The sequence below is a fragment of the Chlorocebus sabaeus genome, chromosome 10, assembly GCF_047675955.1.
Source record: "Chlorocebus sabaeus isolate Y175 chromosome 10, mChlSab1.0.hap1, whole genome shotgun sequence".
In the NCBI taxonomy this organism is placed as follows: Eukaryota; Metazoa; Chordata; class Mammalia; order Primates; family Cercopithecidae; genus Chlorocebus; species Chlorocebus sabaeus.
Window position 1 is genome coordinate 78233811 of NC_132913.1, and position 25369 is coordinate 78259179.

General features: G+C 32.6%; 1 protein-coding gene across 4 annotated transcripts in view; it reads left to right on the top strand.

The window, feature by feature from the left end:
• The window catches only part of GLS (glutaminase), an 86079-nt gene that overhangs the window by 35999 nt on the left and 24711 nt on the right, over positions 1–25369 (top strand). The window contains exons 8-15 of one of the 4 annotated variants that reach the window (XM_007965667.3): positions 4859–4891; positions 4977–5035; positions 8070–8136; positions 8684–8734; positions 11428–11604; positions 14619–14750; positions 15722–15814; positions 16840–16940. In XM_007965667.3, coding sequence (XP_007963858.3) covers positions 4859–4891; positions 4977–5035; positions 8070–8136; positions 8684–8734; positions 11428–11604; positions 14619–14750; positions 15722–15814; positions 16840–16869 — 642 coding nt within the window. In that variant the 3' untranslated portion in view covers positions 16870–16940. Of the gene's footprint in view, positions 1–4025; positions 4089–4858; positions 4892–4976; positions 5036–8069; positions 8137–8683; positions 8735–11427; positions 11605–14618; positions 14751–15721; positions 15815–16839; positions 19467–25369 lie in introns of those variants that run through there. The other 3 variants (XM_007965665.3, XM_007965668.3, XM_007965664.3) reach the window with 3 other exon arrangements.

The following is a 25369-nucleotide window of genomic DNA, read 5'->3' on the forward strand; positions in this document are numbered from 1 at the left end:
AAATTAGTGTGGGAAATTATTAGCAAATAAATATTTTTCCTTTAATTTTTTATTGTGAAAAAATTCAAACATATATAAAATAGACGAGTATGACCAGCTCTTATATATGCGTGCCCAGCTTTTATTTTTGTTAACATCTGTTTCTCCACCCAACTCACCCCACTACTCCATAATGATGAAGATAATGGGTTTTTATCATTTTTAGTTTTGATTTTGCATTGGGGGTGGTTTACTCTCTTTTGTATATGTAGGCATGTGCTTTTCCTAAGAGCTTTGCAAATAAACTTTTTACTGTTACTTTTTCAGAATTAATGTGACATGTTAATGATTATTAGATCTCATCAATCCTTGGGGTACATGAAGTCTTTCCAAGAGATACACAAGCAGATATATTTTATTGACTTAAGTTAAATGCCATTTACAGGGTAAATTATATGAACAAATAATAATCAAATGCCTTTACATTTAAATGGGGGAAGTTTTGGGGAGAAACATTCTTTAGTCAGTGCACTTATTCAATACAGGCATACCTCAGAGATATTGCAGATCACCTAACTAAAGTGAAGATTGCAAAAAAGCACGTCATACCAATTTTTTTGTTAACCAATGCGTACAAAAGTTGTGTTTATACTATAATCTCATAAGTGTGCAGTAGTATTGCATCTAAGAAAAAATACCAGTGTGAATACCTTAAGTAAAAAATATTTTATAGGTAAGAAATGCTAAGGAGCATCTGAGCCTTCAGTGAGTTCTAATCTTTTTGCTGGTGGAAGGTCTTGTCTTGATATTGATGATTACTGACTGGTAAGGGTGGTGGTTGCTGAAGATTGGGGTGGCTGTGGCAATTTCTTAAAATAAGACAACAATAAAGTTGCCACATCAATTGACTCTTCCTTTTATGCAAGATTTCTCTGTAGCACGCAATGCTCTTTGACAGCATTTTATTCAGAGTAGAACTTTTTTCAAAATTGGAGTCAATCCTCCAAAACCCTGCCGCTGCTTTATGAACTAAGTTTATGGAATGTTCTCAATCCTTTGTTGTATTTCAGTGATATTCAGAGCATCTTTACCAGAGGTAGTTTTCATCTCAAGAAACCACTTTCTTAGTTCACCCATGAGAAGCAACTCCTCATCCGTTCAAGTTTTATCATGAGATTGCAGCAATTCAGTCATATCTTCAGGCTCTGCTTTCAATTCTAGTTCTCTTGATATTTCTATCACATGTGTAGTTACTTCCTCCGCTTGGACTCCTCAGTCATCCATGAGGATTGGAATCAACTTCATTTGAACTCCTGTTAATGTTGATATTTTGACCACCTATGATCATGAAAGTTCTTAATGACATTTAGAATGGTGAATCTTTTCCAGAAGATTTTCAATTTACTTTGCCCAGATCTATCAAACAAATCACTGTTATTGCAGCTATTGCCTTACGAACAGTGTTTCTTAAGTAGTAAGACTTGAAAGTTGAAATTACTCCCTGATCCTGCAGAATGGATGTTTGTTAGCAGGCATGAAAACAACATTATGCTCCTTGTACATCTCTATCAGAACTCTTGGGTGACCAGGTGTGTTGTTAGTGAACAGTAATATTTTGAAAGAAATGTTTTGTTTTGTTTTGTTTTCTGGCTGGTCATGGCGGCTCACCCCTGTAATCTCAGCACTTTGGGAGGTTGAGGTAAGAGGATTGCTTGAGCCAAGGAGTTCAAGACCAGTCTGCTCAGTATAGTGAGACTCCCATCTCTATTAAAAAACAAAATCTTTTTTTGAGCTGTAAGTTTCAACAGTGAGCTTAAAATATTCAGTAAACAATGTTGTAAACCGATGTGGTCCAATCCAGGCTTTGTTATGAGGCCAGGCAGGGTAGATTTAGCTTAATTCTTAAGGACTCTAGGATTTTTGGAATGATGAATGAGCATTGGCTTCAACTTAAGGTTACAAGCTGCCTTGGCCCGTAACAAGTCAGGCTGTCCTCTGAAACCAGACGTTAACTTCTCCTCTTTGGCTATGAAAGTCGTAGATGTCATCTTTCAATGAAAGGCTGTTTCATCTACATTTAAAATCTGTTGTTAGTGTAGTCACCTTCATCACTGAAGTTAGATAGGTCTTCTGGATAACTTGCTGCACCTTGTGCATCAGCCCTTGCTGTTGTTTCACCTTGTTCTTTTATGTTATGGAGACGGCTTCTTTCCTTAAACCTCGTGAATCAACCTCTGCTAGCTGCAAACCCATTTCTGCAGCTTCCTCACTTCTCTCAGCCTTTATAGAATTGAAGAGAGTTAGGGCTTTGTTCTGAATTAGGCCTTGGCCTAAAGGATATTGTAGCTAGTTTGATTTTTTTCTTTTTATCTAGGCCACACAAACTTTCTTCATGTTACCGATTATGCTGTTTTGCTTTCCATCATTCGTGTGTTCACTGAAGTAGCATTTTTAATTTCCTTGAAGAACTTCAAGAAATGCAAAGGAAACTTTGCATTTACAACTTGGCTAACTGTTTGGTGCAAGAGGCTCAACTTTTGGTCTGTTTTGACTTTCAACATGCTTTTCTTACTAAGCTTAATAATCATTCTGGCTTTTTAAAAGTGAGAGTTGTACAACTCTTCCTTTCACTTGAACGTTTAGAGGCCATAGTAGGGTTATTAATTGGCCTGTTTTCAGTATTGTTGAGTCTCGGAATAGGCGGTCCCAAGAAGAGGGAGAGAGATGGGAATGGACAATCAGTGAAGCAGTCAGAACATATACAACATTTATAGGTTAAGTTTACCATTTTACATGGACATGGCTTGTGGCACCCCAAAACAAGTGTAATAGTAAGCAAAAATGACTGATCACAGATACCCATGAGACATGTAATAATAATTATCAAAATGTGACACAGAGACGTAAAATGAGCACATACTGTTGGAAAAATGGTACCAGTAGATTTACTTGATGCAGGGTTATCACAAACCTTCAATTTCTTAAAAAATGCGTATCTGTGAAACACAGCGAAGTGAAGCTCAATAAAATGAGGTATGCCTGTATTTTGTTTTGCTCTATTTACATAATCTGTCTAGAGAATGTTCAGTACCCAAAATGTTATACTGTATAATGCTAGACATTGGTAAATACCAGTTGTTTCTTAAAAACAACGTAAGAGCAAAACTTAATTGTGCTTTAATTTAGTAAGTCACAAAATAGACCAATTATGTTACCATAGTCTAAAGAATGGTTTTTATTTTTGTATATTAAACATGACAGCCCAATGAAGACAACTTGTAAGAGTTTTGTAGGGTACAGTTTAGGTCACAGAATGAAAGTTCAACATAACGTGTTTATTTTACATTGATTGTTTAACCAGTAATTATCCATATGACATCGCAATGCAAATGCTGACATCCATTTCCAAAAGAGTTGTTTTTTTGTGCTTTTTCTAAGGTTACAAAGGTTTTTGTGGTTTAAATGTTGTTACATATTTTACAGCATTAGGATCTATGGAATATTTTGACAACTGCAACAGTTCAATGAAGTTGGTAATTTCTTCTTTTAATTATTTTTCATTGAACAGCTTTGGAGTTACATTTCTACATTTTGATTTCTGGTATATAATATAAGGAAAGAAAAAATTATGTCAAAGGATACTTTAGAGAAAATACACAGCTAGTGATTACAATATGGCTGTAACTGAATTATCCTTAATCTTGTTGAAGTTTTGTTAATGCCTAATTTTGATGAAATAGTATGGTGGTCCTTCTAGCTACTGATTGTATAAATGTGATTGCACGTCTTTCTTAAATAAGTTGATTTGTAGGTTTTCACATATTGTCAGCCACACTCTAATCCTCTTGTAAAGAATGAACCTGGCTTTATTCAATTAAATAATTCTCTGGTACAGGTTTTCCTCCCATAATATTTTAAAGTATAATGTTTTGGATTTTTTTGAGGGTAAAGTAAAAAAAAAAATGTGTTTTAAAAACTTTAGTTGTCAAATTATTTTATTTTAAGCCTATTTTAGAAATTAGAGATGTATTGTTTCTTTTGGGTGCATATCACCAATTAATACGTTTGATTTCAGATCTACAACTTACTGCTTTGTAAACTTCGCCGAGGTAAAATGAAACCATTTGGCTACTTGAACTGATCTACGTTACATAGGTTTTTCCTATTGACATTTGCAATAGATAACATGGCAGAAATGAAAGTGATGAAACAATACATCTTCCATACTCTGAATTGGCATAATGCTAAATACAATAGAAGCTAATTTTTTAGACTGTGAAATATAATTTTTTTTAGTTCAAATATTATTATAACAAGTGAGAGCTATTAGGAATAGAGCTTTCTCTACAGTAGTAAAATGTAACCAGAATGTTTGCATATACTGGAATTATAAAAGATTAGTTTTGCAGCATAACTCATTTTTCTAACTCTAATATTAAAGGATTTAATAAAATACAAATAGATTTTTCTTAATTGAAATATTTTATATATACTTAATTCTTTTCGAAGGGTGAAACTTTATTTTAAGTTTTTTAAAATATAAGATTAAATAACACATTTTAGCAAAATTATGTACTGTCATAAAAGATAAGGGCATTTCATGGTAACTTGTAGTTAAATTTCTGTAACTTTGGGTTGGGTAAAGATATACTTAAAATAAAGCATTCCCTTTGTAATTCTGATGCATTCTCAACAACATATGGGTATTAAATGACATGTAAAAGAGTTTATATAAAAATTACTTTAGAACTATTTCCTAGATTTAAAAATACTAATGCAGTATATTATAATGGTAGCTGTTTGAAATTTTGATATTAGCTTGAAACTTAACTGTGGTGGTACCTATATTAACATATTTATGTCTCTTATTTTTTTACAGCAAGGAGTAAATAATGCTGAAAAATTTGACTATGTAAGTGCAACATGTAATTCAGTTTTCATGCCACATTTTCTATATATTTGTTTTTTGATTACTAATTCCTAATTTTGGTTTATAGGTCATGCAGTTTTTGAATAAGATGGCTGGTAATGAATATGTTGGATTCAGTAATGCGACGTGAGTGTTTTAAATGCTGTTTTGTTACGTAAAAACACACACTGTATTTAGAATTGATCTGCTCTCTTTTCATTAGAGGGAAATGAATGATTTCTAAATTACCTGACAGAAACACTTAAAAATACTTTAAATAGTTTTGACAAATTTCTTACAGGTAATCATACAATCAGAAGAGACCCCAAGTTTATGTCAAATTACTGGTGCTTATTCAATTTTATCTTTACCTGTTTTACCTCTCTTCTATTTCTGTTCCAGGCTATCTGGATTTTTACCCCAATTTTTTATTTTAAAATTTGTCAGTCTATAGAAAAGTTGAAAAAATAAATCTTTTACTTATCTTTTACTTATATTTTCTAATATTTTGTCTTACTTGCTTTTTCTCAACCTCTGTCTCTTTAGATAGATAAAAATATGTATGTATACCTCTGCATACAAATATGTAAATATGTATGTACATAGATTTTTTTCCCCTAAACCATTTCAAATTAAGTTGAAAATTACCTCACCCTTGAATAAGAAAGCACATACAGTCTAAGAATAAGGACATTCTCCTATATAACCACAATATCATTAACACATGTAAGAATATTAATGTTAATTTTAAAATATCATGACATTAATCAATATGTAAATGTCCCCATCTCTTCCCCAAGTGTCTTTTACAACTTTTATTATTATTTTTTAGATTCAGGAACAAATCAAGGTTCTTACATTGTATTTATTACGATGTCTGTTTTGTCTGTTTACTTAGAACAGTTCCTCTGCTCTAGATCTTTGCTTTTAAAAATTTTTATATGTGCTTTTATTTATTTATTTATTTTTTGAGACGGAGTCTTGCTCTGTCGCCCAGGCTGGAGTGCAGTGTTGTGGTCTCGGCTCACTGCAAGCTCTGCCTCCTGGGTTCACATGTTCGCCTGCCTTGGCCTCCCAAGTAGCTGGGACTACAGATGCCCGCCTCTACGCCCAGCTAATTTTTTTTATTTTTAGTAGAGACGGGGTTTCACCATGTGAACCAGGATGGTCTCAATCTCCTGACCTTTTGATCTGCCTGTCTCAGCCTCCCAAAGTACTACGATTACAGGCATGAGCCACCGCGCCCAGCCATGGGCTTTTATTTTTAAAGAGTGCACGCTGCTTGTTTTATAGACCAGGGGTTGCTGACTTTTTCTTTGAAGGACCAGACAGTAAATAATTTATGTTTGTGGACCATACGGTCTGTGTTGTAACTTCTCAGTTCTGCTGTTTAGTAGAAAAGCAGCCATAGACAATACGAGGCTGTGTTCTAAAAAACTTTATAAAAACAGGCAGCAGGCCGTATGGTGGATGTTTCCCATTTTGTATTTGTCTGATGGGTTCCTTGTCATTAGAAACATTATTCTGTTAAACATTATTGTAATATTATTATGTTTTAGCATGTATACTACTATTTTATTTTTATTTTGCACTTCCTGCTTTGCATTTCAGGGGTAAGCATTTTAAGGTTGCATGCCTTCCCAACATTAATTCATCAGCTTAAGTATCTTTTCCAGGAAGTATTCCATGAATCTCAGCTTGCCTCTTTTCTGTGCTCTCCTATTACCATATTTTATCAAACTTATTACATGTCTCTCTTTGCCCCATAATCACCATTAGACTCTGCCCTCCTTAAGACCTAGATGGAATGTTGTGTCTTCCAGTTCATTTCTGTATGCATGTTATCTGACAGATAATAGGCACTTGAGATAGTGTTGAAGAACTGTGTCAGTCACTTTGATAATTGCTGACTAGTTAGTCATTTATCTAAACTATGTTGATTTTTTTTTTTAAAGTATGGCAAATTGATAAGAGTTTGAAATGTTAAAATGTACAATTAGAAGGGGCTGTCCACCTCAGTGATATAAAGAACATTACCCACAGTTCCTCTAATATCAGCAGCCCTTTTAGACTTGTAGGGTAATTCTCAAATATAATGCAAATTAAATCTGTCTAAATCAAAACTCATTCTCTTTCTTTCCAAACTGCTCTTTGCTCTACAGATAGATCCCTGTGTCAGTTAATATTATCATGCTCTCAGGCTATGTTAGAAATTCAGGCTTTGTATCAGTCTTTACTCTGTCTCTCCTTTTCCTCATCAGGTTGGAAGATTATCCAACTACTTGTATGTTTGATCATACCTCTCCTTCCATTCCTATCACAGCTGCCTAAATTCAGGCTTTTGTAGCTCTCATTACAGTATTCTTTTAATAGATCAGTCATCGCTTCTTTTTCCCCTTTTTCAAACTGATGTCAGTTATCTTTCTAAAATGTAGATCTGATTAGGTAACTTGTTTGAAAGCCCTCAGGCTTTTGTTTTGTGGGTAGTAAGGAGCTATTACATTATTCGACATCTATTGATTTTGATAATTTTGTCCCAGTCTCCTTCGTTTGTTTGATGTTTTCCCACTCTTCTCCATGTGTGTTTCCTGGTTACGTCAGAATATTTGCCATTCTTCAGTGGAGCCCTGTCCGTATACTTTTCTAACCGTTCATGCTGCATGGAATTTGCCAGTGCCTAGGCCTCGATGGTCTCGATGGTCTCGATGTACCCTGAAATCTGTTAGTCCATTGAATCCTGCAAGATCCATTTTGTGTTTCCCACTCTCAGTGAAAGTTCCATGATTATATCAAGTTCCCTGATTATGTCAATTAAAATGGACTCTTACTGTACTTTTGGGTAGCCAGAGGATTCTGCAGTTTTTCAGTGTATTTTAATGGTAGAAGATTTGAGAATTTTAAAATTAGCCTTTTTGTTTACAAAATATGAAGACTTGAATGGGCCTGATTCATTTCAGTCATTTTATAGTCAAGAAAATGAAGATAGAAAGAATTACCACTTAAAAGACTTGTCCAAAGCTACACAAATAGCCTGTTGACAGAATTGATTGGAACTCTGTAGTCCTAAATCTTAGTTCAGTGTTCTTCATGCTGTACATTGCTATACAAATGAAATTATGAACAATCACACTTTTAAAGAAAGTACATAGAGCAAATGTTTTTTGTTTTTTTCTTCTTCCAGGTTTCAGTCTGAAAGGGAAAGTGGAGATCGAAATTTTGCAATAGGATATTACTTAAAAGAAAAGAAGGTTTTTAAATTTTTGTTTCTCTTTCAAATTATTCTTTCATTTAATAAAATACATGAAGATGTATGCTAAGAATTCAACAATAGCCTTTAAGCAACTACCTATTACTATTTAAGAGAAGTTTTTGCAGAGTGCTCTTGAGTCAGTATTATCAAATTGTTAATGTTATTGTTAAATTGATTTGTATCTGGCAGTATTTAAATATTTGACTAATTTTATTTATTAATGCAAATTTTGTTTGAGGTTTAGTCTATTTTTTCAAAAGCATAATAATACCTGATTAGTGTTAACTACTCTTGATTTTTTTAAGTGGCTGGTCTAGTAACTTGATTTATACCTCAAGAATCATTTTATCATTGTCAGTTAAACTAGTATCTAAAAACTTATGTGATAAAATTTTGCCTTTTTGTTTCATGTTTATACTCTTTTAGAAGTTACATGCTATTAATTAAAATGAAACACTTGTGTACATTTGAAATTTTTCATGTATTTCTCTACTTATGTGCATTCCTGTGTGCCTGAATTTTTAATTGCCTTTCTATTTTTTTAGTGTTTTCCAGAAGGCACAGATATGGTTGGTATATTAGACTTCTACTTCCAGGTAATTTAATTATATAAATTGTATATATAAATGGATGTGTTGGCTGGGCACGGTGGCTCACGCCTGTAATCCCAGCACTTTGGGAGGCCAAGGTGGGCGGATCATGAGGTCAAGAAATTGAGACCATCCTGGCCAACATGGTGAAACCCCATCTCTACTAAAACTACAAAAATTAGTTGGGTGTGGTGGTGCCTGCCTGTAGTCCCAGCTACTCGGGAGGCTGAGGCAGGAGAATCACTTGAACCTGGAAGGCCGAGGTTGCAGTGAGCCCAGATTGCGCCACTGCATTCCAGCCTCGTGATAGAGTGAGACTCTGTCTCAAAATAAATAAATGGATGTGTCACATTATGCAAAATATAGGTGTCTCATAAATCTTGGTTCTAGGCCATGAGAAAATACATTTTTCATTGACTTTCAAAAATGTCTTCATAAAAGGCAGTCTTATGTCCATGTTGCCTAAAATATCATGCCTCAAAATGTAATAGGGACAATTTTTTCTGTAAACATATTGAAGAATTGTCAAAAATAATGTACACTCCTAGAAATTGGCACTCCTAATTATAAACTGAGCTCTAAATTTTTTGTAGCTTTTACATTTTGTTTGGGAATTTTTTTTTTTTTTTTTTTAAATAATCAGAGGGCTCTTATTAAGCATTTAAAAGTGTCGGTGTCTCAGCTGACTTGGTATCTTGTAATTTCTTTGTTACTGCTCTATCCTGGCTTAACTGGTACTAGTTCATTTCTGCAGGTCATATGTCAGGCTTTCTTCTAAGTTAGAGTAGCTCTCAATATTGAGGGGCCGGGACTGGGCAAGAGGGACCATGTTACACAGTGGGCTGTGGTATAGAACTCAATTTAGAATAGCCTTCCTGGAGATCTCTTCTCTCACCCACATTTTCAGTTCAATTTATTCTTACAGATTTACCACAGCTGGTGCCACTGCTGGGGCTGTAATGTGAAGCCACATGGGAGGCTACATTATTGTTCATTTCTAGTTCACCTTACATTTGCCTGTCTTTAGTTTTAAAAGTTCCTTAATTTTAACCTTTCAGTAATCTTAGAGAATATATAAGTGAGGTTGATAATGAGTTAGATTTTGCTAGATGTCCAGGTTACAGCTTTTCGTCTGCCCATGTGAAAAACCGTAAACTGGGAATCCAGACCATCAATACAAAATTTAAGGTCTAGCCCCGCGACTTATTAGCCATGTGACTTAATTTTAGTTACTGATCCCTAGTTTCCTTATCTGTAGCATATGCCTGACCTGTCTTGCCATATTATGTGGAAGATAACATGAGATGATATGTGAAATTCCTTTCGAACTAGCCTTTATTTTTTCCTGGTCTGTATGAATTTTTTCCATAAGCTGCTTTTCCTTTGGAATACATATTTAAATTTGGCTGTTATAGAATCTACTATAATGTGACATTTCTGTACTTCATGGCAAAAATCAAGAAATGGCCATAGGAGTGATACTGACTTTTTTGGAGAAGGGGTGCATCAAATTGAACAACCATTGGGATTTGCAGGAGAGTACCCAAGTTAGCATTGGGCAAATTAATAATGTGCTGCCTTATGACAAACAAAATTCCAATTAATGTTAAGTATACGTTAGGAAATGATCATTGGAATTGAGAAAGCCTCGTATGATTAAGTCGACCTTATCACAAGTCTTTGCTCTCTGCAGTATTATAAGTCGATTCTGTCGTTTTTGAGAAATAGGGAAGAGATTTTTGATATAAATAGGCAATCTAGTCAAAGTTAAACACACAATGTTTTAATTCACTATACTTAGTTTTCCTTCTTGCTATTTCCAGACCTCTTTGTGCCTCTTGTAGATCTTGGAGTATGGCTGAGGAAAATTTACAAGTTGAGAACCCATTCTTCTCCTATCTACTTTCTTTTTTGACCCCATCTCATCCCAATTTTGCTTACTATTAGCTAAAAATAAAATGTGGAAACATTTATTTTCATTTTATGGGTAAATTTGGGTTTGGTATGGTGAACTATTTTCATTATTTTGGTTGTATTTAAATGCAAAAATTTCATCCTAGAGGGTATATTTAGCACCCATAGTAAATATCAAATAAATATTAATCAGTGGTCTAAAGGATAACATTTTGGTTTAGGCTTACAGAGCATCTGAGACAGATCTGCTTTATATTTTTCTTCCCCTTTGTCTTTTGCTTGTTACCATATAAATGGGGATACTGAGCTTTGTTATGGGTGAAATGTCAGGCACTTTAGCATTTTTTTCTAAAATGATGATTTCTCATGTAGACACTATCATAATCCTCATGTATGGTGCTTTACCTTAAAAATATTTCATGGCTCATTTTTTTTTCCTGTTGAATTAAAAGTAATTATGCTTGTGTATTCCACAGAAAGTATTAATATTTAAGCAGATTTGAATATCACATGGGATAATAACAAATCTTAGTGTTTAGAAGGCTGGCACTTCCTGGTCTAGTTCTGCCATTAAAAGACGGAGTATCTTTGGCCAAATCAGGGTAAACCTTAAAAGGGGGTAGGACTTTGGTCAATTAAAATCTTTAGAATGTCCTCAAGTTTATATTAATCTCTTTGGAAGAAATATTTCAGATCTGTACGAAATACCAAATAAAATAGATTATCTTAGAAGTGAACAGTAATATTAAAAGTAATATGACAATTCTGCTTTTTCTTTATGTTAGCTGTGCTCCATTGAAGTGACTTGTGAATCAGCCAGTGTGATGGCTGCGACACTGGCTAATGGTGGTTTCTGCCCAATTACTGGTGAAAGAGTACTGAGCCCTGAAGCAGTTCGAAATACTTTGAGTTTGATGCATTCCTGTGGCATGTATGACTTCTCAGGGCAGTTTGCTTTCCATGTAAGTAATTGTTTAATCTTAATTTTCTCTGGCAAGAAACTAGTCTGAACTGGTTCTTTGAAAAAGTGCAGTTTGAACTTTGCTTCTAAAGCTGTATATTAATTTTTGAGAGGTTTGTTTTTAAGGTTAATTTGTTACAAGATTAGTAAGGAATAGAGCTAAGGTCTACCAGAGGTTCTTAAGAACTTGGAAGTTTGATTTGTAGAACCTCATTCCTTCTGCTTTTAAGGCAATCCAGTGTACAAGGTTAGTACAGTCTTTCTTTACTTTTAGTTGTTAATGTTTAGCATTATGATGATTATGTATCTTAAGAATTCTTTAAGTTCAGAAAGTTTGTAAAGATGTGACGTTTCACATCTTTTTTTGTTTTGGAAATTTTCAAACATGTAAAACGAGAGAGAGAGAGAGAGAGATGCATTTAATGTTATCCATCACTCAGCTTCAATAATTGTGAATACATGACCAATCTTGTTTCATCTGTATGTGCATCTGTTTCCCCATCCTTGTCATATTTCAGCATATAATTCTAAATAAGGACCCTTAACAAAACATAACAATAATATAATTTTTACATATAAAAATTAAATATTACATATCAAAACTTTAATATCATTAATATCAATATTAAATTGAATATCATCAAAATATTTAGTCAGTGTTCAGATTTCCTGGATTATCTTGTAAATTATTATTTCTTTCTTTCTTTATTTTTTTTGAGACAGATTCTGACTTTGTTGCCCAGGCTGGAGTGCAGTGGCATGATCTCAGCTCACTGCAGCCTCTGCCTCCTGAGTTCCAGCGATTCTCCTGCCTCAACCTCCTGAGTAGCTGGGATTACAGGCGCCCGCCACCACACCCAGCTAATTTTTAGTAGAGATGGGGTTTTGCCATGTTGGCCAGTCTGTTCTCGAACTCCTGACCTCAAGTAATCCACCCGCCTCAGCCTCCCAAATTGCTGGGATTACAGGCGTGAGTCACCGCACTGGCCTATTATATTATTTTATAGTTTATTTGACTTGGGATACAAATGAGGCGCATACATTGTGATTGGGTTGTGTGTCCCTTTTTTTTTTTTTAATCTATTGGTCTTCTTTTGACCGGTCTCTCTTTTTTTCTTGTTTGGTCAGAAAAACTGGGTCATTTAGTCTATACAGTTTTCCACTGTCTGTACGTTGCTGATTACCTCTGTTCCTTTGTCCCTTGTATTTCCTATAAATTTGTAGATCCAATTCAGGTGTTTTTTTTTTTTTTTTTTTGTCTGCTTGTTTTGTTTAGTTTTGTGTAAGAGTACTTTATTGGTATACTTGTTTTATTTTTGTTTATTTATTTATTTATTTACTTATTTTGAGACGGAGTCTCACTCTGTCACCCAGGCTGGAGTGCAGTGGCGTGATCTCGGCTCACTGCAACCTCTGTGTCCTAGGTTCAAGCGATTCTCCTGTCTCAGCCTCCCGAGTAGTTGGGATTACAGGTGCCCATCACCACACCCAGCTATTTTTTGTATTTTTTAGTAGAGACAGGGTTTCACCATATTGGCTAAGATGGTGTCTATCTCTTGATCTCATGATCTGCCTGCCTCAGCCTCCCAAAGTGCTAGGATTACAGGCACGAGCCACTGCACCCGGCCTTATTGGTATACTTCTATCCAGAGGTACTTACTAACTGAATGTTAGTAAGCAGTTAATGAACACTGCCCTAAAGACATTAATTTTTGTTTTTATCATTTGTCAGGTTTTGCTAATATAACTTAAATTTTTTGAGGAGGAGTAATTTAAATTACCATTTTAGAAAATCTTTTAAGAATATATAACTCTTTATTGTTTTCTAATTGTAAAATATTTAAAAAATAATTTGTTATATTTAAAAACAATACATTTATTTAGAACATTTAGAAAATACAGTCAGAAAGAATAAAAGCATCCATAGCCTCACAATTTAGATGTAACTGCTATAATTCCTTAGAGTGTATCTTTAAACAATTTTTCTATATTCATATCTATCCCAAATTGTTTTGTAACTTTTTTTTTTTTTTTTGAGACGGAGTCTTGCTCCGTCACCCAGGCTAGAGTGCACTGGTGCGATCTTGGCTCACTGCAACCTCTGCCTCCCAGGTTCAAGCGATTCTCCTGCCTCAGCCTCCCGATTAGCTGGGATTACAGGTGCCTGCCACCACACACGGCTAATTTTTGTATTTTTTGTGGAGACGAGGTTTCGCCATGTTGGCCAGGGTGGTCTCGAATCCCTGACCTTAGGTGATCTGCCCACCTGAGCCTCCCAAAGTGCTGGGATTACAGGCATGAGCCACCGCACCCAGTCTTATAACTTTATTTATAAACATGTTGATAAAACTTTTTCTATAATATTTTTAATGTTGAAATTCTGTGATATGTGTGTATATGTATAATATTTTATTTTATTTTTATTTTTATTTTTATTTTTTTTTGAGAGGGAGTCTCGCTCTCTCGCCCAGGCTGGAGTGCAGTGGTGGCATCTCAGCTCACTGCAGGCTCTGCCTCCCAGGTTCACACCATTCTCTTGCCTCAGCCTCCCGAGTAGCTGAGACTACAGGTGCACATTTTGGGAGGCTGAGGTGAGAGGATCAGGAGGTCAGGAGATAATTTTTAATTTTTAAACCGATTTCCCAATTTGTTTTTTTTTTTTTGAAACTGGATCTTGCTTTGTCACCCAGGCTGGAGTGCAGTGGTGCGATCATGGCTCACTGTAGCCTTGACCTCCTGAGGTCATGTGATCCTCCCACCTCATCCTCCAGAGTAGCTGTGACTACTGGTGTGCACCTCCATGTCTTGCTATTTTTTGTAGAGATGAGATCTTCCTGTGTTATCCAGTCTAGCCTCCAACTCCTGGGCTCAAGTGATCTGCTTGCCTTGGCCTCACAAAGTGCTGAGATTACAGGAGTGAGCCATGGTGCCCAGCCCCCATTTCCCTATTGTTGAACATAACATTTCTTATTTTAAAATTTTTACCTGAATACTCTTTTACTGAATTATTTTTAGGTTGGTCTTCCTGCAAAATCTGGAGTTGCTGGGGGCATTCTTTTAGTTGTCCCCAATGTTATGGGTATGATGTGCTGGTCTCCTCCTCTGGATAAGATGGGCAACAGTGTTAAGGGAATTCACTTTTGTCACGTAAGCATATTTTCTTAATGAGAATAATGATGATATAAGTTGAGCCATCCAGTGATTCTTTTTTGTAACCTATTTTCCATAGTTCATTAACTCTTGGCCTTCCACCTATAGTGGGCCAGTTATTAGGTAGCTGTGGAAATACTCCCAGAGGAGCTTCAAGTTGCCTCTGTCAGACAGCTCCCATTTAATTATTCCCACAGATTATATTTGTTAGGTGCTAATATTTTAATTTTCATGGTTAGAATTAGTATCAATTTTCAAAAGCTCAACAAAAGATATTAAACTTGGAGAAGTAATTTAAAAGCTAGTATATCTTAAGAATTATTTTGGTTTATCTTTAATCTGCATTTTTAAATATCTTTATCCATTGACTACCTTTAAACATTTTTTTGAGGAAATAAGCACTGAAAATTAAAAAAAGATTAAACAGTTTTTAAAGTGTTACTGCTCTTGATAGTTCTGTATTTTGTTGTTACCTACTTCCTGCTAATGTTTGAGCTTCTAGTTTTAGTTACATTTATTACTTTCCAGAGTTCATATTGAGTGTCATACTCAATTAAACTTGTTTTATTTTCCAGTCTTTCATATTTTACAAAAACTAGAGTATGATATTGGATTGCATATAAAGTATAGTAGATTGTAACCAGAGTACTTACGTATATTTTAATGTTGCTTTACACTTATTTGATAGAAGAATTCTTTCATGGGGCCGGTTATAAACCCTATTTTGTAGAAGGTGAAAGATGATTTGATTGGCTGAGCCCTAGGATCATGTTAGTAAGCGGTGCCCTTAAAACTTGTATCCATATCTTACTCTGATTTTAGTTCTCTTATTGATGCATTATACTACTTTATTAGCATGTAGTGATGATTTCTAAGCTGGACGATATAAGCAGAGTTTGTTAAAATATGGATATACATAACCAATGAATAGCCAATTTCTTATACCTGTTCTGTATAACTGTTTACAGGATCTTGTTTCTCTGTGTAATTTCCATAACTATGATAATTTGAGACACTTTGCAAAAAAACTTGATCCTCGAAGAGAAGGTGGTGATCAAAGGGTAAGCAAAATTCGTATTTAGATAATTATATAAAATTTTTAAGAAGAGAAAAAGTGATATTTGCCTGTATAAATAAAATCTTAGTTTGTTAGTGGCCTCGGGTCTCTGCTATTCATAAATGAGTGTAAACAAATTGTTGACATTTTAACCCGGGATCACCAGTATTAGACATTTAAATATTGCTTAATAGTTAATGGATATAGATATTTAAATATTACTGTTTTGTTACTTAAATTGAAAATGGTTAGCCTAGTGTCAGGGTTTTCCCCTTCCATTTTCCACTATTTTAAGCAAGATTTTTAGAATTGATTCTGTTAAAAAAAAAAAAAAAAAAAGACATTGAAACGTGCTACATGCTATAAAGCATTGTTTTAATATTTGTCAGTCCTAAATTGAAGTTTATTTTAACTTCTTGCATACTGTGTAGACGGATATGTAAATAGAAAAGGATTATCATATTAGTGAGAGACCATATGAAGCCTCAAAAGTTTTGTTAAGTCACTGTAGATGAAATATTTTTTTCCACTGTGTTTAATGCAGTATTCCTAATAATCTTACGGTCCTATTTGTTTTTTTATCAATGTATTTGGCTTCATACTATTGTACACATATATTCCTTTGTTAGAAGTAGTATTAAGAGTCAGGACTTAACTTTTTTGGTCTATATTTTATATAGTTTTTCACTGCACCAAGGGGCTTGTGTTGAGATTTTTGATTCAGTTTCTTTGCGTACCATATTGAAAATGTTTGTAGTAAAATTACCTAATTAGACCTCAAGATAATATGAAGAACTTGTAAGTAGAAAATATTTTTAATACATACTAAGTACATTTTCTGTAGTGCTAAACTAAATTTTTGTTAGTTTTTATCAAATTAATTTCTGTTACTATGTAAGAATTATGCAAAACCAACAGAATAGAAACTTCCGTGGGAGTCGACCTGAGTAACATGAAACAAAATGTCAGAGGTGGTGGTTTAAAATGTTAACATTTTAATAATGTTCATTGAAAAATACCATTTTGTAGCTTGGACCTTTCTTCACTCAAGTGCACTAATAAATTATGTATGTTGCTTGAACAACTAGCATTCCTTTGGACCATTGGACTATGAAAGTCTCCAACAAGAACTTGCTTTAAAAGAGACAGTATGGAAAAAAGTGTCACCTGAGTCAAATGAGGACATCTCTACAACTGTAGTATATAGAATGGAAAGTCTGGGAGAGAAAAGCTAAAGAAATGGGTTCTAGTTTCAGAATGTTTCTTCATTTAATCTTTCAAACACCTTTAGCTTTTTTTTTTGCAAGTTATAAATATTTATTTGAGGTATTTTTTGTTCTCAATCTTGGGTGCTGGAGCCATAAAGCTTTTTTTTTTTCCTTTTAATCTTTGTATAAAGACAGTAGATTAAGAAGTGCATTTGTTGGTCTTTAAAAAATATTTACAAGTACATAAATTTGCTTTATTTTTAAAAATACAAAAAGGAAAAATTTACATTTTTCTTGATGTAATTAAAATGTTAACTATGTGGTCAGATAATCCCATTTTACAATAGTAACAGAAAATTGTAATTCTTAGTTCTAAAATTCACAAATTAAACTCATAACTTTTGTTGCATTTTGTTTTTTCCTTTCCATTTTTAAAACTAACTTGATGTCTGTAGTGGCAATAGAAAGTACTTCTATGCTAAATACAAAACTAAAAAGGCAAAATAATGAACCCCAAATTATTTTATTTAAAATAGCAGTGGATAAAATTAGCTTGCATTTACATTTATGCCATTTTTAGTGATAGATTGGCTTTACATTTTAAAAAATTTATTTAAAAATTTATCAAATGTTTTAAAATATACCTTTTTTATTTTGCAACTCCTCTGTTCCGTCAGAATTGTTATATACAGGAGTGTCTTATGTTACTAAAACATTCCAGCCAAAGAATTTCAGATGTGAGATAATGACATTTCATTGATATAAAGTTATAATGGTTAGTTACTCAGAAGGAGAAACAGTGAGTGTCTTCAAGTGAATTGTTCACCTAAACAATTTTATTTTCATATTATCCACATAACTTTTTCTATGTTATATTTAAATATGAATGGCAAATTTTGGTTTTTAGCTTTTAAAATTTTATTATCCTAATAATTTTATAAATGCTAATATTTCTTTTGTTATAAGTTATAGCATCTCATAAAGTTTGTTCTATTTGAACTCTTTTAGAGTACTTGAGAAATGAATTTAGTCTGCAGGTAGTAAGTATGCTACTAAAATATGTTAGATCTAAATCCTTTTGTTTGATAATAAAAATGCAATATTGAGAATCAAAACTTGTTTTTAAGAGAACTATAGATTCTACACAACCTGATTTCAAGTAATTATTCATAGTATTTAAAGTTGTCTTGGCAAAGTGATTGTAAAATCCTATAGGACCTATTCACACTTCTTCCTTCTTCCATATACCCCTCTGGTTTTCCCCGTAGTTCCCCTACAGTTTCAAGTTCGTTGAAACCTGTTTATTTTAGTGGGGGATTAGAAGAAAAACTTGGCGACTTCTTAGCATGATGGTGTATGTGGTAATGGAAAGTCTGTAAAAGTAAACATAGTGTAACAAAAAAGATGTCACTGAGTATTTTAGATACTAGTGCAAATAAAGATAGAAAATTTTGATCATAATGTCTTGAGTTTGGGAACTGTGATATTAAGAAAAGAAATTCCCTACCAGAGGTGTGGCCAAACGCCTTTTGGGCTAACTTAAGTATTACATTTATATATTTAAATAATTATATTTTAAGTTGTAGAGGATTTTGCCCAGGATTTTATGCTTACTTGAATGTTCTTTGAATGTTCAGATGCATATCCTAACTGGATGCTTCTCAAGGCCTTACTGCATATTTGTGTTAGTTGCACCAGGGCCATTTGTAGTTTGGGCAACCAAATGCCTTAATTGGAAAAAAGGCATTGTGGTTTCCCCTATGATCTAAATTGTTACATTTTACCGTTTCATTCAGAAATTGGTTTCACTTTATAAAATGAAGATTTAGTTTTCATATTGCATACATAGCCGTATAGATTTCAAAATTAGGTTGTTAATTTGTGGCACTGACTATTTTGGTGTTGGTAATGCTTAAATGCATACTTAAAAATGAAGTACTATTATCTAAGCTCCTGTGTTTAGAAAATGTTAAGAAGGAGCATCCAGAAATTTTTATAGAAAAGTGTAAATGGAAGAAGAGATAAGATACTGTGAGTAGGCTCTCAAACTTAAAAAAGAAAAAACTTTGCCAATTTTAAGGACATATTTTGATTCTTTCAGTATTCTTAACACCTTTTTAAACAAAGTTCTTGAAAGTACCCAGTATTATTGGGTTTGTTTTATGCCATTATTGATTCTTGATATTCAAGCATTTACAATGTAGCATATTTGATTTTCTTTTTTCTTTCTTTTTATTTTTTTGGCATCATTAACATTTCATTTGAAATGCATATTGTTCTTGAAGTACTTTGTTTTTAGCATAAATGTCGTGCATTTTATCTTAGTGTTTGGATGAAAACATTTGTGTTGTTTAGCTTTCTTTCATTTGCTTTGTATATTTAATAATGTACCTTTATTTTCCAGTATGCCTACATTTTGTATTGTACAATAAATTTATTTTAAGCTGATTTTATTGTTTTTTTTTTTGTTTTGTTTTTTGGTTTTTTTTAATCAAAGCAACTTCAACATTTTAGGTACAAATACAGTTGGGATTTTAACTTAGAAAAAATTATTCTTTATGAAGATACTGTTAAAGTGTTTGCTATTCTGAAGCTGCCTCAAAGTAAACTAGAAGTACTCAAAAGGGCTTTATTTGATTTTTAAAAATGCAATATAGCATTAGTGGTTTTTTTGGGAGGAGGACTTTTCCTATTGGTTGTACTAGAAGTATTTGAATAAAAACTTTTCTCTCAATTTTTTTGGTTGTTTTTCCATTTGGTAACAAAAAAAAAATGCAACCCTATTTGTAGGTTATTTTTGCTTTCCAAGGAGGAATATTGTTGTTATTCACTATGTAACTCTCATTTTATCTGTTGTTGCCTAAATAATAAGAAAAACATTGCTAAACCAAATGAAGAGTATCATTATATTGCTTTAGAATAAAACTGTTAATCTCAGTAGAATTTATATTAAACAGAATGACAATGATCTAGAAATTCACCTTAACTGGTTTCTGAGGAGATTACATTTTCAGAAGGAATTTTGTATGTTTGTACAGCATGATCCAAATTGTAGTAGAAATTATAGAGGCTCCATGTATTGTAGGTCAAATATAGTACTTTATATTTTTATGTTTAATTAAATCTGCCATTCATATTCTGGAGATTTCCTGAATATATTGTAGAAGTTTTAAAACCATTTGAAAGGGGAAATATTGTTGTTTACATGAATTTGTATTAATCTGTGGGATTTTTAAAGGAAGTTCTTTTAGAATTAGTTAATAAGGAATTCCAGTATAATAATATATTCAATATATGTAACAGTTTATGATTACTTGCTTTTAAAGACTTTTTTAAAAAATTCATTTGAAGCAAAGAGAGAGGAGACTTAAAATGCCTGGTGATCTTGATCTGACAGTGTATATTTAATAGGCATATATTTATGTGGAAAGAACTGCTGAAATACACTGTTATGTCAGCCTATATCCTGATAATTTATATATAATGTATGGGTTGCATTTGTTTGTGCATATGTATGTTTGTGCATACATATATATCATTTCCTTATCTATATACCTTAATCTACCCATTCATATTCTGAAAATGACGAGCAGTTCTTTTCACATTGTATATTATGTATAAATTATTCATTGATCTATTCCTGTTCCAAGCTTTGACACAAAAGAACTCCTAAAATTTTTGCTGCCCTAGAATTGGTAAAGTATAACATACTTTACCATTTGACTTCTTCAATTTGACTTTAAAGATTTGTGGTTTCTGTTACCACTCCCATTCACTACCAGTACTGCCAGGGTAAGAGAGTAGTAACAATATTGGGGGAACTCTGGAAAAGTGAAACCAAGAATACTAGATTTCATGTGGAATCTGACTTTAAAGCACTTTCCAAAATCTATTATAAGGAAGGATTGTATTTTTAAAATTGTTTTTGACTTAAAAGAAGTAGTGCACCTCTCATGTTGAGCAGTTTATGGAATAGTTTTATTTAGTTCACTGTGGTACAATTTTTGGTTTTAAGAATCTGTTTTACTATTCATTTGTAAAAATTTTGGTTTTTCTCCTAGATGGCCTTGAAAATGCTAGAAAGCATTTTTTAAAGGTATATGATCGGTATACTTAATGTGTGATTTCTTCTCAATTCCTTCTCTACCATTTTGGATTAAATGTTATATTTGCATTGTGTAATAAAACCAAAACCAGATGTTGGAGATGTAGCATAAATGGAAATTTGTTACCATGCATCATGGCCTTATGCTCAGATTTTCACTTAGATTTATTGAGAATGGACTTTACCTTACTCTGTCTTTTCTCTGTCATGTAGTTCAAGGGTACAATTATACATAAACATAAACTCAAGTATATCCAAGTTCAACTATTTTTCTTTTATTTCAAATTGTAACAAAGTTAAAAACCTTTGTTTCTTACATTGCTTAGAAATGGAAGGAATTTAATTGGGTTGGGGGAAGTTCTTTTATTTTATACCCCAACCACCAGTCAGTAGTTTATTAATCTGAATACCATAAAATGCACATGACTTTGAGAAATTTAGAAAACTACTCTAAGAGGATCTGAGGCAATATTTATCCAACATGAAACAGCGGGCAAAACGTGATGTTTCTTAGAATTCTTAACTTTTTAAATAGTAATAGAAAAGGTACTTATTTTTAAAATAGTTTGTTAAGTAGCCTGATTGTAAATGCTTATTTAACAAAGTGATTCTGTTACTATGGTCTTAAAATGTTTTCTGTTTCTATTTTGTGAACATAGGAGAGGAAGAGAATTTAAGTTGACTTTGTTTACCATTTCTATTTTATAGATTGTAGATCTACTTTAGTAATTTTTGTAAGTTGTAGCTAATAGAGATTTTTAAAATATGCCATGTATAGAAAACCTGTTTTCATAAAAAACTTTTATATTGGCTTCCTGAACCATTAACCCTTCACCAAAATGAATAGGATACTAATTAGCACTTGGATTGCATTGCTTTTTTGGCAGAATCTGTGGTTTTTAAAATTTCATTCAACAATAAATTACAGAATATTTATTATTGAAAACCAGTATGTATTGCTTTTAAAAAAAAAAAAAAAGTATGATCTTGTCCTCAAAAGGCAAGTATTAGAAATGGGTGAGCTGGTGCCAACTGCCTCTGTCGGTTACTATACTTTTAACTCTAAATCTCATTTACTAATTATGGAATTTTTTTAAAGAAAAATTGTATACCACATCTCAATGGCAAAGAACAATTTATTTATTTTTAAGCCATATTTCAATATCTGAGGATATGATTTTTCTATATGTAGTATGATTAAAAATAATGGTATTTTTTCATTAGCTATTTACCTTGCTGAAATGCTTTCAGTCCTTAAAACCACAGATAATTAAAATTATCTATTTGGAAAGCTTAGCTTTTGAAAGAAAAAATTCTTACCCAAAATAGTTTTTGAATTTCTGTTTTCATATTACATTTCTGGTGATTTTTGTTTATATAATGAAAATCTCCTCTGCCCAGCAATTATATTTGGAATCTTGAGCTATAATTAAATTTATATTCTGTAAATAGCTGAAGACTTTCTTTTATTTTTAAAACATAGTCCAACCTTTCTAGAATTTTGATGTACTTTTATTTACCATAATCCTACATATTTTTTAGAATCACAGATTTGAATTTGAAAGTAATCTTGAATGTTATCTGGTACAAACTCCCACCCCACTCAGGCGCCCTTTTCCAGGGTTCCTAGCACTTTGCTTTTTCTATTAGCATATTTAGATTTTTTTCTCTTTTGAGGGGGTTGGTCTGTTGTGTGTTTTGTTAGGATGGAGTTTGTTTTGTGGTTTAGTTTTAATGAGAGAAGCATAATTGGTGGTAGTTAATGTGACTAGGTTATTTGGCAGATGGTACCATCAGCATTTATTAAAACTAATTGTGTTTTTCTAGTAAGCAGTCTTATGTCCCAGTTGTTAAAAATTAGTAAAGTTAAAAGTAAATTTTAAAGTTATATAGTAGTTCTAAAAATAAAACATTACCCTGCAACCTTTGAAAGAAAGAAAATGTAGCAGAAATGTAACTCTAAAAATAAATGTTACACCACTGGCTTTTTAAAATAAATTCCTTTGAGGTTAGATTAACTATATAAGTTCTAAACAAATGGTTTCTTAAGAAAAATTTTTTTTCTTTGCATGTTAGCTCTTCCAAAACATGCAAAATATCTAGCTACTTCCCTTGTTTATTTTAGACATTTGAATCTGTGAGTGGCCCCCAAGGTTCCTAATTTGTCTGCTTATTTACTCTGTCTATAGTACATATTGTCTTCAGTATCAATCTCCATTTCATAGTTCTGGAGTTCTAATATTTATGAAGGACTCTGTATATTGAGTTATTGAAATACGTTACTTTTTGAAAGGCTTTGTTGACTTAAAATGTTAAAACTTAAATATTATTGCTCTCCAAATATTATAGTATTGGTTTCTTAATTCTGAAAATGTAAACTGCCTGAGTAGCTCTTCTCCCCACAAGTTTCAATATAAACTCATTCGATATAAAGTCTGCTTGCTTTCATATTATGCATTCCAGAATAAAAATGATGAAATATTAGTATCAGTTACACAAAGATACTCACATTTGAACCATTTTATTGTAAAATTCAAATTTCAATTATGATAATCAGTTTCTTGCTGAACTTTTTTTAGATCTAGATTAGAATTATAACTTTTCGTTATTTTATATGTGCCTTTCACAAATCATCACAAAGGGGCAATTTACAAAGATTCTTTTGAGAGGACAGCTTAAAACTTAATCCTTAAGGCTTGACTTTCTTCTGTTAAATGAGATTAATGATATCTAAAACCATGGTATAAATTGTTAATTGAATTCCACCCAAGTTCTGTTGTTTTGTTCTTTCTCACAGTCATTCCAAATTAAAGATTTTAGTTGAAAAACTCAGAATATATTATTTAAATTTCAAGTATTCCATTTTTTATTCTTTCATATCATAATTTGGGCCAAAATGAGGTAATTTAAAAAATTATATCAAAGTTACTCAGGAAATGGGTTTTTAATTCCACATCTTTATATGTGTTCACTTTCAAATCTTTTGATGCTGACATTTGCCATTGTAGTTTAATTTTCTTTAAAAAGTTAGAAAACCACACATGAAATGTAAAAGTCCAAACTTCTCTTCTTCAGTATAATATAGCTTATTCTTTATTTATTATTTTACTTAGATCCTTGAAGTATATGCATCATTGATCCAGGTCTATGCACAAGATTTGTAATGTAAATAAAGAATGAACTAAATAATACTGTTTGAGATGAATATTTGAATTGAGATGAATAAATGTTACATCTTCTGCACAATGAAACTTCATTGACATCTGGTGAAATTACAGGACAAATGATTTTGTTAACATTCCATGGTGACTAATACTATTAATCCTCTTTAATCATACCAATAAAATATTTCTGCCTTAATGTCTCTTTTTACTGGACTATGAAGAAACAATTCTGCTGTTAAAGGATAACCAAAAAAATAACTTTCACCTATCTGAACACCCTTATTCTGGCAAGTTAGCGGTTTTATTGTAAACGTACCCACTTGAAATTGCTCTACTTTTCTTCTAGAATTGCTTTTGTAATAAGTGTAAATTTGTAGTCAGATAACTCATTGCTTTTATGAAGTTGCTTTCCCACTTGTGTGACTGTAAGAAAGTGGCTGAAGTCCAGGATTCTTCTGGCTTCCTGGTTTCCATTTCAATATTTTCAATCACTGTTTTACATAGCAAACTTCTGTTGTTGTTGTTTTTTTTTTGTTCTCCTCTTGTGGTGTTTTCTTCATTTCTGGTACCCAACCAATATCCAAGATTAGATCCCTCTATATAAATGAAAATGTATAACCTTTAAAATTATTTTCTTTAGGTCTTTTTTTCTACCAAGTAAGAGCTAAAAGGATTACCATCCCCCTCAGCATTTCACTAATTTTTGTTCAAACAGCACACAAACAGAATTAGTTCAAGATATTTAGCCAATTAAATTTGATTGAGCAGTTCAGATCTATATAAATCAACCTTAGCATTATTCCTGTGCTTTATTATTCACTGATAGATTCTTAGTCAATGAATGTTTATTTCTTGCCTAATATGTGCTAGAAACTGTGAGGTGTTTAGGATTTGCAGTGAGTGGTTAATGAGACAAGTATGATCCAACTTGTGTTTGCAATTAAACGGGGATACAGATACTGAATAAATACTGAAAATAACTGAAATGGTAATATGATTTGTTAATACTGATGCATGTAGATCTAATTCATTTTAAATGTTACAAAATAAGTGAGGTGCAAAATGTTATATGCCATATGATG